The following is a 13869-nucleotide window of genomic DNA, read 5'->3' as shown; positions in this document are numbered from 1 at the left end:
TAGTCTGAGTTGAGATGTGTTATAAGTGTAACACATACATTGGGTTTTGAAGATGTAGCATGACAAACAGAAACTAAAGTCTCTCGGTCATTTTTATGTTATATATCAAAATGATATTTTGGATATATAGGTTAAATTAAATATTAAATTTATTTAAAATGATTTTAATGTGTCTGCTAGAAAATTTAGTTATATATGCAACCCATATTTGGGGTTCGCATCATTTCCATTGGTCAATACTGATCTGAATGCCTTCTGACAAATTTGGTGGTAGACGCTATAGGCTAGAACCTCAGGTAGGGCTTTCTGTACAGAGGGCACCCTGGCAGGACAGCTGAAGCTGAAGAAGGTGCAGCCCGGGGCAGTCCTGGGGCTCTCCATGCAGAGGGTGCCCTGGCAGGATAGCTGAAGCTGAAGTGAGTACAAGCCAGGGTGTCCTGGGGTGCTCAGCACAGGAGGCACCCTGGGGAGGGGGGTGGCTGGAGCAGAGGCAGGGCGTGGGTCTAGGGTTCCGGGGGTGCTGCTTGCAGGGGGTGCCCTGGCAGGGTGGCTGAAGCTGAGGTGGGTCATCGGTTGGGGGTTCCCAGGGTACTCCATGAAGGGAGTGCCTTGGCAGGGTGACTTATTTATAAATGGAAGTTTGTACCTTTTGACTCCCTTCACCCATCTAACCCCCCTCATCATCATAGATTAATTTGCCATGTGCTTATTTATTTCTGGGCTCTCTTCTCTATTCCGTTGATCTGTGTGTCTGTTTAATGCCAGTACCATACTGTTTTGATTGCTATAGCTTTATAATATGGTTTAAAATCAGGGAGCATGTTGCCTCCAGCTTTGTTCTTATCAAGATTGCCTTGGCTGTTCCAGGTCTTTTATGGTTCTATACAAATTTTGGGATTGTTCTATTTCTGTGAAAAATGCCATTGGAATTTTGGCAGGGATTTCACTGAATCTGTAGATTGCTTTGAGTAGTGTGGACATTTTAACAATAATAACTTTTCCATCCATGAGCATGGACTATCTTGACATTTATTTGTCTTATTTGATTTCTTTCATCAATGTCTTAGAGTTTTCAGTGTATGGATCTTCCACATCCTTTGTTAAATTTATTTCTAGATATTTAATTCTTTTTGATGCAATTGCGAATGGGATTGTTTTCTTAATTTCTCTTTCTGATATTTTGTTATTAGTGTACAGAAAAGCAACAGATTTTGTATATTTCATTTCTTTTTTAAAGTTTATTTTTATTTATTTTGAGAGAGAAATAGAGGGGAAGTGGGGGAGGGGCAGAGAGAGAGGCAGAGAGAGAATTCCAAGCAGGCTCCACACTGTCAGCACAGAGACCGATGCAGGGCTTGAACCCACAAACCGTGAGATCATGACCTGAGCTGAAATCAAGAGTCAGATGCTCAACCAACTAAGCCACCCAGGCGCCCCTGTGTATTTATTTATACAACTTTATTGAATTCATTTATTAGTCTTAACGTTTTTGTGTGTGTGTGCGATGTCTTTAGGGTTTTCTATATATAAGATCATGTTATCTGCAAATAGTGGCAGTTTTGCTTCTTTCTAATTTGAAATAAAATGCCTTTTATTTCTTTGTCTTGCCTAACTGCTCTGGCTAGGGTTTTAATTACTATGTTGAATAAAAGTGAGGAGACTGGGTATCCTTATCTTGTTTCTGATCTTAGAGGAAAAGCTTTTAGCTTTTTACTCTGCGTATGATGTTAGCTGTCCTATATGGTCTTTATTTTGCTGAGCGGTGTTTCCTCTTACCAACTTTACTGAGAGTTTTTATTGTCAGGAACAGATGTTGAATTTGGTCATATGCTTTTACTGTATGGGGATGATCACAGGATTTTTACCCTTCATTTGGTTAATGTGTGTCACCTTGATAGATTTGTGGATGTTGAGCCATAAAAATCAACATGAGCATGAGACAACATGAGACACACGCATGAGCACCTTTCTGGGAAATACTGGTGCTGTGGAGCACGGCAGAGGGAGAATGTGAAGATGACGTCCTCTGAGGTCTCTGGAGAGAATTACCGTGTGCCCTTACCTGTGTGTTCAATTACAATCCTGCCCTTCGCGCAGCGGCTATGAAGATAAGCTAATAGGCTTCTTTCACAGAAACACTGAGTGCCTTGGTCTGTTGTCTCTTGTTGTGCCCTGAGGGTGGTAGCCAGTCAAGAGCTTATTTCTACCTTGGTTACAGTCCTGTGGACCCATGGGCATAAGCCCCACTGGGCACCAGGTTCAGGTGACCTAGAGTTGTCCCCCTAGGCCAGAGCTGCAAGAAGTGGTGTGCCAGAGGAGGGCATAAGCTCCCTCCTGGGAGATAACGGGTGAGCTGAGTAGTGAGGCAGAGGGACAGTGCAAAGATGGTGCCAGCCATCTTCCACCTCTGGAGATGCAAGGCCCCTAGGGTGTGCGTTCAATTAGAGGCTTGTGCCTCAGGCCATCACTTTAAGATAAGAAAATACTCCTTTTTAATTTTTTTTGAGAGAGAGAGAGAGGGAGAGAGAGTGCAAGTGAGCATGAGCAGGGGAGAGGGGCAGGGAGAGAGAGAGAAAGAATCCTAAGAAGTCTCCAAGCTCAGCACAGAGCCTGATGTGGGGCTTGATCCCCACAACGTTGGGGCCAAAATCAAGAGTTGGACGCTCAATGAACTGAGCCACCCAGGTGCCCTGAAAATACGCCTCTTTCACATGAAGTCTGGGCACCTCTCAACTGGCTGCCTCTTGTGCTTTTCCCTGGGGTGAGTCCAAGTGTGAGTGTCCCCCTGCCTTCCCCCCCTTAAAAGTTTATTTATTTATTTTGAGAGAGAGAGCACAATGGGGAGGGAAGAGAGAGAAGAGGAGAGGGAGAGAATCCCGAGCAGGCTCTGTATTGTCAGTGTGGAGCCTGACGTGGGGCTCAGTCTCAGGAACCGTGAGATCATGACCCCAGCTGAGAGCTTAACTGACTGAGCCCCCCGGGCGCCCCAAGTGTGAGAGCCCTTTAAGAGCTGTTTTTCAGTTCACTCTAGTCTTGTGGGTCTCATGAATGTGAGTCCTATTGGTTTTCAAAACTACATGTTTTGGGGACTCCTGTCTTCAGTCTTAAAAGTTGGAATAACCAACGTGGGGCTAAGCTCTTTGCTCCTCAGGTTGTGTATTCCCTCCTGATTGTGGTTTGCTGTACTAGGGGTAGGATTTATGGCAAAAGGGTCTCAGCCTCTTCTACCTGCTTCAATGTGAGGTTTTTAAATTTGTGTTATAGGGGCGCCTGGGTGGCTCAGTCGGTTGAGCATCCGACTTCGGCTCAGGTCACGATCTCGCGGTTCGTGAGTTCGAGCCCCGCGTCAGGCTCTGGGCTGATGGCTCGGAGCCTGGAGCCTGTTTCCGATTCTGTGTCTCCCTCTCTCTCTGCCCCTCCCCCGTTCATGCTCTGTCTCTCTCTGTCTCAAAAATAAATAAACATTAAAAAAAAAATTTAAATTTGTGTTATATATAGGAGTCACTCAGCTAGTTTTTAGTTTTGTAAAGAGGACATGGTTCCATATGTGGCTGTAGATTAAATGTATCTGTGGGAAGAGGGGAGTCCAGGATCTTCTTACAGTGTCCTCTTAAACTGGAACTCTCTTTTGTTATTACTGTAATATAAGCAGCCAATAATCTTTGAAGAAATCTAATAATACATGTATCAAGAATAGAAAGAATATTTTTAAAGGCCCTTTATATTTTCTGACCTATTTACTCCTTATTTACTAGTTCTGCAGAACTAGCATTCTATCTATATATAGCTGTGTCTGTATTTATCTCTACCTATCATGCAGAAACTTTCCACACCTTTAAAGAGCTCTTCAGACTTATTCTTGGAAGTCATGTAGCATCAGTTCTGCTATTTTTTTGTGTTTGAAGCAGTCACAAGCCGATCCAGATTCAAGTGGAGGTGAAATAGACTTCCATCCCTTCGTGAGATTAGAGAATTTGTGGGCAGTGTTTTTAAACTGCCTCGTTACTGAAGTATCTATCTAATAAATTTCTTACAGTGCAGGACTGCTAGAGACTAGCATTTACTTCTTCATATTAACTTGTATCTGGGTTAACTAATCTATGTCTTGCCTTCTATGTTGTCAAAATAAATGTTTATTTTTAAATCTTAAGCTCTCCGGTGAATCTTAAATCATGATTTCCTGTTTTGGTTTAATCAGTAAGTAAATCTCAAGTTGTTCTCCCAGACTTTTCCTTTTCTTTTCATAGTATCTTATCCTTTTAGAAAATATGTTCTATTATTGCTGTATAATAATCTAAATATTTAGTGGTTATACCATCACTTTTGATTTCTCTCACGATTCTGTGTTAGGAATTTGGGAAGGCTGTTCTTACTGGGGTCTCTCATACAGTTTTGGTCAGATGTCACTTGGGGCTCCAGTCATCTGTAGGTTACACTTGGCTGGACATCTACAATAACTCACTCACGTGGCTGGTAGTTGATGCTGGCTATCTGTTGGGACCTCAGCTGAAGCTGTCCACTGGAGCACTTATGAGCAGCTTTGTCCATCATAGTGGTCTTAAGTTAGGCTTTTCACACAGCAGCTAGTTTTCTCCAGAGTAAGTGTCTCAAGAGAATTATGTAGAAATTTTTCACACCTTTAAAGAGCTCTTCAGACCTATTCTTCGCTATCATGTAGCATCAGTTTTGTTTTTTTGTTTGAAGCAGTCACAAGCCTACCCAGACTCAAGTGGAAGGGACAGACCCCCATCTCTTCATGAGATTAGTGTTAAGGGACTTGTGTGCAGTGTTTTTAAAATATCTCATTGTTACTGAAGTATACTTTACACGTGAGAAAACGCATAGACTCTAATGTTGAGTTCAGTACACTTTGACAATTCTATAGACCCAGGCATCCACCATATGAAACCTGAAATAACCTATGGCGCTTGTTTTCACTCTATAAGGTTGCCTTGTGCCCTTTTCAAGTCAGTCCTTACCCAGTCCCCTCCCCCTATAGTTAGCCACTATCTGACTTCTATTACCATAGAGTAGTTTTTCTTGGTGTGTGTGTATTTGTGTTCTTTCACTCAATATAAAGCTTTGAGATTCTTCCATATTATTTTATCAGCTGTGTTATTTTTTTATTGTTGAGTTATATTTCATTATATGAACATACCCCAATATATTATAACTTTACCTATTGTTGGGTTTTATCCAGTTTATGACTATTATGAATTGGGATGATATGAACATTCTTCTATACTTTTTCAACTGGTATCAGGGTATCTTTGGGAGCAATACTGCATCACTGATCAAACCCATAGTATTTCTAAAACATTTCTGTGTCCAGAGACCTTTGATATAATTTACCTCTTTAGATCATAAGGATTTGCTATCAAGCTTTTTGGGATGAATTCTTACCAGTGGTTTTGAATCCAATACAAGATTGATTTGAACATGTAAAGATCTTGGCATTCATAAGGGGCTGATTTTTTAAAAAAGACTGATGTCAACTACAGATTTAAAATCTCTATCTGTTATACACAGAACAATCTCCCAGTATGCGTGAGATTAATGGAGTTACTTTGGGAAATCAGGTCCAAATAAACTGACAGAAATTATGAAACATATGTGATAATGATAATAAACAAGACATTTATTTTTCATATTCATTTGGGGGAAAGGAAAAAAGTCAGTATGCCCTACCCAATGATGGTCTTTCTGAAAGAGTCTGCATTCATTCCATAGAATTGGATAGGTTGCTCGATCTGAGGATTTTGTACTTTTAATTCATAAAGAGAACTTCATTTGAAGAGAGTGGTCAAAGGGTGAGTCTTTGTGAGCAGCTTCGCTGGTGCACGGCCAGACTCCCCCTCTGAGTAAAGCTTTTCCCACACTGGCCACACAGATAGGGTGTCTCTCCTGTGTGGATTTTGCCATGCAGGATACAATTCCCCCTGGTGTGGAAACTCTTCCTGCACTGTGTGCAGGCATAGGGTTTCAGGCCTGTGTGGACTCTGATGTGAACAATTAAGCTTCCTTTCTGACTGAAGGCTTTTCCACACTGATCACATCTATAGGGCTTTTCACCACTGTGAACTCTTCTATGAACAGCAAGGTTACTTTGATTCCTGAAGCTTCTCTGACAAATAGCACACTCATACGGTTTCTGTCCAGTGTGGAGTCTTTCGTGCACGGCCAGACTACCTCGTTGACTAAAGCTTTTCCCACACTCCTTGCACTGATAGGGCTTCTCTCCTGTGTGTATTCGCTGATGTGTAACAAGATTGCCTTTGGCCCTGAAGCTTTTTCCACAATGGGTACACTCAAAGGGCTTTTGACCGGTGTGGATTCTCTCATGCAAGGTTAGACTACCTTTTTGCCTGAAGGATTTTCCACATTCCTGACACTCATAGACCCTCTGTCTCACTCCAGGTGAATCTTCCTGTAGTGTCTTAGAATCTGGGGATTTTTGTTCCAGCTTCTCCCTTCTGAAAGAATTCTGGAAATCCCAGCTTGAGGATCCTGTGGCCTCAGAGTGGTCATATTTGTGGTGGGCTTCTGTCATCACATCTGGTAAAATGAGAGGGAAGTCATGTAAGATGCACCAATATGCTGAGTGGGAAGAACAGGGAAAAAAGAAACAATGCTTTGAGTGCTTAGGTGCCAGCCATTATACTATGAACTTTGCATAGATAATTTAATCCTGAGAACAATACTATGAGATTGCTACAGATAAGGAAATGAGAGCATAGGGAGGTTGTCAAAGACCTTGCAGCTAAGTGTAAAGTTGGGATTCAAACACAGGCATGCTCCACAGTAGTATATTGCCTCTAAATTTAGTTTAATTTAGCCGTAGGCTTAGAAAAATTATGAAAACTACATAGGACCAAATAGAGCCCCATACCCAAGTTTTATCGGACTCCAAAAAAGTTTATGGATCCAGGTTGCGTAGGGCCTAAAGCTCTAAAATTTTGGAGGCACTCCAGTAAGAAAAAATATAAAAGTTGGTACAGGCCCTGAAGAAATCAATAAATGAGAAATCCATCTGTATACCAATCTGTTTTCCTGACAGTAGAGTAAGCTCCGTGACAACAAAAAAAATACATATCAGATCGTTTTGTACATTACATCTATTATCTAATCCATGCAACCCTGCAAGGTAGAGTTTATTGTCCCATTTTACAGATGAAGAGCCTGGAGCTCAAGGAAATTAAATAATTTATCTGATACCATAGATCACGTTAGGACAATTATAGAATCTGATCCAAGAAACTTTCCCCTTTAAAATCCATGCTATTTCAGTCTATTAAGCCACGGTGGAACTGAGACCAATTTTGGTTTGGAAGTTATTCTCAAACACTTCCTATGCAGATGCTGACTGACAGAGTTTTCCGTATTGCCCTGCCTCTGAGCCTCCTACTGCACTGGGCCCTTCATCACTATTAACAATTTTCTTGGAGTCATCCTAGGAAGATTTTCTCCTCGTTCTTCTGCCTTACCCTTGTTCAGTGACTGTGCTGAGATGTAAAGCTGCTCATTCATTTTCTCAGAGACTACCTCAAAACTGCGTCCATATCAAGACCATTCTCTTCCTTGATTTCTACCGCTGAGTGGGAAGAACAGGGAAAAAAGAAACAATGCTTTTCTAATTATTTCTAATTTTAGCTTGCAAGCTTTCCTTGTAACCCCCAGGAACAGTGAACTCCTCCAAAGAAATGTCTCCTCTGCTTCCTCAGTCTGCTGACCAGTGCTTGAGGACAGGGACACTGAATGTTGTGAGCTGAGGGCATCTCAGCGATCAACCGACTCACTCACTGAAAAATGCTACATTCTGAGCATATCTTCCGTGACAGTCCAGCAGGGTAGCTGTTGGAAATCCAAACATGTCCACGCCTGCCGTATGACCTTAATCACCACCTCTTCATATGATTCTTCCATGGGCTGTTCTTGAACACCTGAGGAGGAAAAAGCAAACAAACAAAAAACAACAACAAAAACAAACAGGAAAGGGCAGGAGAATTGATAAGTGAGAAGGATAAAGTCAACATGAGCTCCAGTTTGGGGTGAGTAAATGGAGGAAATCTGGACTGATATAATTTAAGTCACCTATAATGTGACTGCAAAGTTGGCCAAAAGGTGCCATGACCACACATAAATGAGTCAAACTGGAAACACGAGGTGGGAAAGCAGAGAACATGTAAACATAAATCTCTTCCTGCCAATCCCAAAATAATGGTCACTCCTGTTTGTACTTTAGCCTTGGCATGTGATTGGGATCTCCCACTTCCTTTCCCCATCTAACCACCTTCTCTTTTATCCTTCAAGCCTCCAAAGGAATTCAGAATCTAAAAAAACCCAACATTTCAGCCGTCATGATTGGTTTTAGGATGCAAATGGCTCTAGCTCTCCCCTACAGATCCCCCTGGGTTATAAGGACAGAACAAGAGATCTCGTATGTTTACCTTTTAGCAATATTTAGGAGGTTTCGGATCCAGACTGCCCTCTCCTATTCTTCAAGGTATGAGAATACCAATTCTATGTGTAAATACTTGTCAATTCCTGGAAAAGGAAGACCTACTCCAGACTCCCAAAACCAAGCCAAGGTACTCCAACTAGGATAAGTGACCTGCTCCAATTCTCAGAGCCAATAAGGAGTCAACGATAGGCAAAGGATCAAATTAAAGACTTTTGAGGTCCAAAGTCTATGCCCTTACAGTAGACAGTTCTCTAATCACTAAAGAGCTGGTGAGAATTTTTATAAAATGGAATCGAATGTAACAGTGCTTGACCAGATTTTACTAACCTTCAAGATCCTAGGAATCCTCTTGCTCCATATTATCTATCCCCCCCCCTTTTTTTTTGAGTATTTCCTTCTTACTTTAGGATCCTCATTACCGAATTCTTACACTTTATGCAGTGGTTCAATGTATAATCCTTATTTCCATCAACTATATTTCATCAAAATGCTCGCCTCCTGATTTAATGCAATAGCAGTGTGATGCTACAGTGCTTCGTTTTGTTAAAGTAAACAAATGCTACACTTGACAGCTGTACACTTGGCTACGTGTTGTTTTGACTGGAGAGGCATTTAAAACTTGAATTTGGAAAAAACCAAAAAAACCAAAAAAACTTGGTATTTGGAGGCCTCGCTTCCAATTTGGAGTAGAAGCTACAAAGGAATCCTCTGTGAGAGTGCCAGGATGCTACAGGGTGTTCATTTGTTAGTTCAAGGCGTTACTGCTCAACTACTGCACATCCATCAAGAGTCAGTGGAAAAGGCATGAAAACTGCTACCCAGGGTTGGACTCTGTCCCGGGGGCATCCAGCAAATAGTCTGGTCCGAACAAGAGGGTAGAATTTATAGCTCTACCTCTGCGCATGCTGAGATCTTCCAACAAGTAACAACTCAGCTGTGTCTCTTGATTAAAAAGAAGGACATTGTCTTATTTTTCTCCCTAGGTCACAAATCTGAGAAAATGGTTTCCAGAAGATTTTAAAGAAGTAGCTTTATTAGTAGAAAATTGCTTTTCCTATCAGAAAGGCTATTTATCCTTTTGAAAAACTCAGAATTAGGCCATGAGAAACTTGGATTCTTGCCTTGTCTTCTCCATTACCCCCACACAACCTTAGGCAAGTAACCAAACAGCCCCGGCTCTATCTTCTCACTGACTAAATGGGTTAATGACACTGTCATATCACGTCGATCTTGGGAGAACGAAAGAACCAAATGTGCAAAATCTCTGCTACAACCTACAGACTGAAGGCCTGATGCTGAGAGTCCTCAGGAGAGGCCCAGCAGAAGGGGTAAACTTTGCTGTCTTGGTAACCTCTTGGGTGATAGTTTTAGGGTTAGAAGATGAGAGGAGGGTGATTCTTTTTCTCCACACATCTGAGTCCATTTTGTCCTTTCTCCCATTCTCCACCCTGACAAGTCTGATCTCTCTCCCGTTCCCCCTCCCTGGAGATTGCGTTTTTCCTCCCGGACCGTGTCGTGAAACCCTCGCTGCAGGCCCCTGGGCACACCTGCCTGTGGCCTCCCCCTCCCGCGTCTCCAGGGTGCGGGGCCTTCACCCATGCTCTGCCCTGCGGAGCGGCGGTCGGAAGGGCCCCTGCTCCCCCGGGCACACACTCCCCTCCCGCCTCAGCACCCCACCCCGGGCCCGCCCTGCGTGCTGGACCTCAGCACCCCGCTCTCCGGTCCAGCTGGACCCTTCTCTGCGGGCCGCACGCCTCTCCCCTCACGGGCGGCCCCCCTCGGGGCTCAGGCCGGCCGGGCCTGCTCAAGGCCACTGGGGCCTCGGAGGGCCAGGGGGCGGCGGCCCGCCCACGCGGCTCCGCCTTGCCTGGGCTCACCGACCCGGCCGGCGGCCTCACTCACCGCAGCGGCGCGCGCCCGCAGACAGACAAAGGCCGGCGCGGAGCCCACAGCAGCGCCGGCGCGAGCAGACCGAACTACAACTCCCAGGAGGCTCCGCGCGAGCCTGCCCGCCGGGTCCCGGGCCTTGGTCGTCCCGGTTTCTCGGAGCACTGTGGGAAACGTAGTTCGGCGGCGCGCCCTGCCGCTCGGGCTCTGGAGGGTCTCCACCCGCGCGGGGTCCTCAGGAGGATCCCCTTTGGCCTCAAGGAGGAGGCGCCCTGTCCACTGACCCAGACGCAGCGGCTCAGATTAGCGAGGCCTGGAATAGCAGCCTCGGGAAGCCGGCTGCTGGGCCAGGAAATCGGGAATCCGGGGTTCTTGCAGGGCTTCGTGGAAGGAAACAAAGTCTTGGCGGGGGGCGGGGGAGCGGGGGGGAGAAGAGTCTTGGGTGCTTAGGGGTTATGAGTTGAGCCTCTGCATGAGCGAAGACTAAGTTTCTGTAGTTACAGCTCTGAAGCTAGGAGCAGATCTTTCAAGCAGAGACTACGGGGAAGAATTTGTCACAACTGAAGAATTTCGAGGGGCTGGAAGGTCGATACTGCTGTCAGGTGTAGAGCTATTCCCTTCAGATCTCTTTGGTAAGAATCTTGTCTTGAGTTTGCATATCGGCTCCACCACTGATTAGCTACCAGACTCTGGATAGGCTTCCTACCCTGGTGGGGAGCCCGGGGTATGGTTAGGTGACCGGACAGGTGCCAGGTGGGTTTCTTGGGAGAGCCAGGGCCCAGGCCAGGCGACCCCCATTCTGTTCCGTAAGAGCAAAGACAGGTATGTGAGTGAACCCAGAAAAAGTTATTCTTCATATACCTTGTGAATTATGGAGAAATTTCTCATGTAGAAATTATGGAGAGAAAACAGTATGTTGTAGGGTAACAAATTAGATTTTTCTTCTTAACTGGAGACCTAACTGAAACGTGGAGAAATTTTAAGTCCTGAAAACCAGCACATGGAGCAAGAGCTCTTTTTTTTATGGGGCGTCTGTGCAGAGCCCACTCAGATACAGGCATGAAGTGTCCCGTCGTGTGATACTGCGAAGGGACAAGATTGCTTTTAAGCATCTATGAGATAAAGGATCTCTAAAAATGCCCTAAGACCCCTTCAAGTGCACTTTTATAGGATCCTGGCCTCCCCAAGAGGGGATTTGGACAGGGAAGGATGGCTGCAAAGTTCCTGAGGACAGAGGCTGCTGTTGCCTGGGGCTCTTTCTTTCTTGGAATCACCTTTGCTTTCCTTCTTCCTGGAGCTCTCTTGCTCTTTGTACCTCTCTTCAGGCTCCCTCCTCCAGAGCTTCTAGTTGGAGACCCATCTCCTCTTGCTATTATGTTCTTGTCGTTTACCCCAAAGCCACCTACCTGTTAAGCAAAACAGAACCAAAAATTAATTTCACAGAGTATATACAAAGTGTTAAGTAATATTAGTCATTACCATCACCAGTAATACATCATTACTTAAGTTCATTGAATCTGTGTGTGCCGGGCCCATTTTGGTGTATGTGCTGCCGACGTGAGCACATGCTGAGCCCGTTTTAAGTGTCAGGTACTGCGATGGATGTTGGGGACACAAACGCGAAGACGCACTCCCTTCTATGAAGGGAGCTGACAGTCTAGTTGAGAAACAAACACACTACCTTCCTTAAAACCTGGGCCAGCAGTTGCCTCACTGAGAGGTCCCTGCGTGTGCAGTGGAAACTTCCCTGATGTCTCCTACTCCTGAAAGACCCCTCAGCACCACTGCAGAGCTCCCTGTGGTGCCTCCTGTCACTCGTTCCAGCGTCAGGGAGAGAAAGGGGTATTGCACCAGGGGATGGGGCACAATCCCTACTCTGTCTCTTCCTTGTAGAGCAGCCACATACTCTTATTTTTTCAAAGCCCAGGAAGCACACAGCAAAAGCCAGACCTAATGTCTGATTGGGCGATGCTGTATGAGTGTCTCTGCTTTCTTCTCTCCCAAGGCCGTGCCAGTAGGGCTGCGTGCATCACCTCCCAGACCCCAGGACCAGGAATCATTTCGTCTGCTGATAAACAGCACCAGGCGCCTGGAAGTCACTCTGGGTCTATTGGTTCTGTGGAGGGCAGGATCAGCTGTGGACATTAGGACAAGTTTCAGATCTCACCAGGAAAGTAGATGACAAAGCTTTGGTGGGAAAAGGTGGCTGTAAAGGAGGACTTGTAGTTACTTTTTTCACAAATCTACATAAATTCTCTTAAGGAGTCTCGGGAAAGTAGGCATATTGAATGGAAATAGGGGAGAAAGCAGTTAGGCCTGGAGTTGATGCGACCTAGTGCTCCCTAGACAGACACTTAGCAGTCTTCACCCTCATCCTAAATGGGGCCCAGTTTTCAACCACCACCAGCAACTTAAGGCCCACACTCAACAGGAGGCGGGGGATCCGGGTGATGGTGTCGGCAGTGTAGATTTGAACAATTGCTGAAGAACTCTTCCCCGACTTTGCGTGCATTTCAGAACGGTAGGCAAGGACAGATAATTCAGTAAATGGTGTTAACGACAAAAGGCTAAACATTTGGGAGAGAAATAAAGTGAAATGTTAATCTTACTATAGTCAAGATAGCCTCCAGATGGATTAAATACAAAATGTAAAACTCAGATCCACAAAAGGCCCAGAAGAATGTGTGGATTAATATTTTTATAATCTTGGCTTAGGAAAGGCTTTCTTAACCATGGTAACAAAGGTAGAAATAATAAAGAATAAGATTGCTGGATTTGACTGTATTACAATCCAACACTTCTGTGTGTCAACACCATTTATGAAGGTAAAATATGACAAGCTGGGAAAATATTAGTAACTGTCATATTTAAAGATAACATACAAAAATAAAACATTTCATTAGAAATCTGGCAAAGGACAGCACCTCACAAAAGAAAAAAATAGAATTAAAGAAAAATTCTCAGACTTGCTATTAATCTTTTTAAAATGCCAGGTGAAATAGGAAATTTTTTTCCCTAACTACTTAATGGCAAAAATTACAGAAGGGAGCAGGGCAATGGACATTTTCATCCATGTGTAGACTGAGACAGTCTTTCGGATTAGATATTTAGTGATATGTATCGAAAAGTCCTAAAAATGTACATACTATGTCTAGGATATTTTCCGCAGGGGGGCAAAAATCAGATAATTGTATCCTAAATGTGGAATGAAAGCTGCAGGATCCAAGTTTATAAAGTAAGTTATTGACTTGCAAGGGACTTGTGGTTTCTTTGAAGGGAGGGGCTGCCCCAGAAGTTTCCATGAGATGGCATGATGCTCAAGTCCTTCCCTTGCTGCCATAGTTCTGAGCAGTCTTTGGGTCTAGAATGGTAGAATTTGCCCTCCTGGAAGAGTTTATCAGAACAATTCTCAGTATGTCTCAAGTCTGTGTTTATTCTAGTCCCTGTCAAAAATGCAAGCCCCTTTAGTCATTTGTCAACAGCCGTGTTTTATGTCTTCCGTCCCACTGTTCTGTATACTC

The 13869-nt window shown here is 44.2% G+C and overlaps 1 protein-coding gene across 4 annotated transcripts; it reads right to left on the bottom strand.

Moving 5' to 3' along the window:
- Positions 1–5594: 5594 nt before the first annotated feature.
- Positions 5595–10435, bottom strand: ZNF32 (zinc finger protein 32). 4 transcript variants are annotated; one of them, XM_049646365.1, is made up of 4 exons: positions 10364–10435; positions 7801–7940; positions 7485–7591; positions 5595–6555 (listed from the first exon to the last, which is right to left on the bottom strand). In XM_049646365.1, the coding sequence occupies exons 3-4, from the start codon at positions 7525–7527 to the stop codon at positions 5804–5806; spliced, it is 795 nt and encodes a 264-aa protein (XP_049502322.1). In that variant the 5' UTR covers positions 7528–7591; positions 7801–7940; positions 10364–10435; the 3' UTR covers positions 5595–5803. The 4 variants fall into 4 exon arrangements, with proteins under 4 accessions (XP_049502322.1, XP_049502320.1, XP_049502321.1 ...); XM_049646363.1 differs by lacking the exon at positions 7485–7591 and having other exon boundaries at positions 5595–6597; XM_049646364.1 differs by lacking the exon at positions 7485–7591.
- Positions 10436–13869: the final 3434 nt, after the last annotated feature.

Source organism: Panthera uncia, chromosome D2 (assembly GCF_023721935.1).
Source record: "Panthera uncia isolate 11264 chromosome D2, Puncia_PCG_1.0, whole genome shotgun sequence".
Taxonomy (NCBI): Eukaryota; Metazoa; Chordata; class Mammalia; order Carnivora; family Felidae; genus Panthera; species Panthera uncia.
The sequence above is the reverse complement of the archived record's forward strand: the minus strand, read 5'-3'. Positions and strand labels throughout refer to the sequence as shown.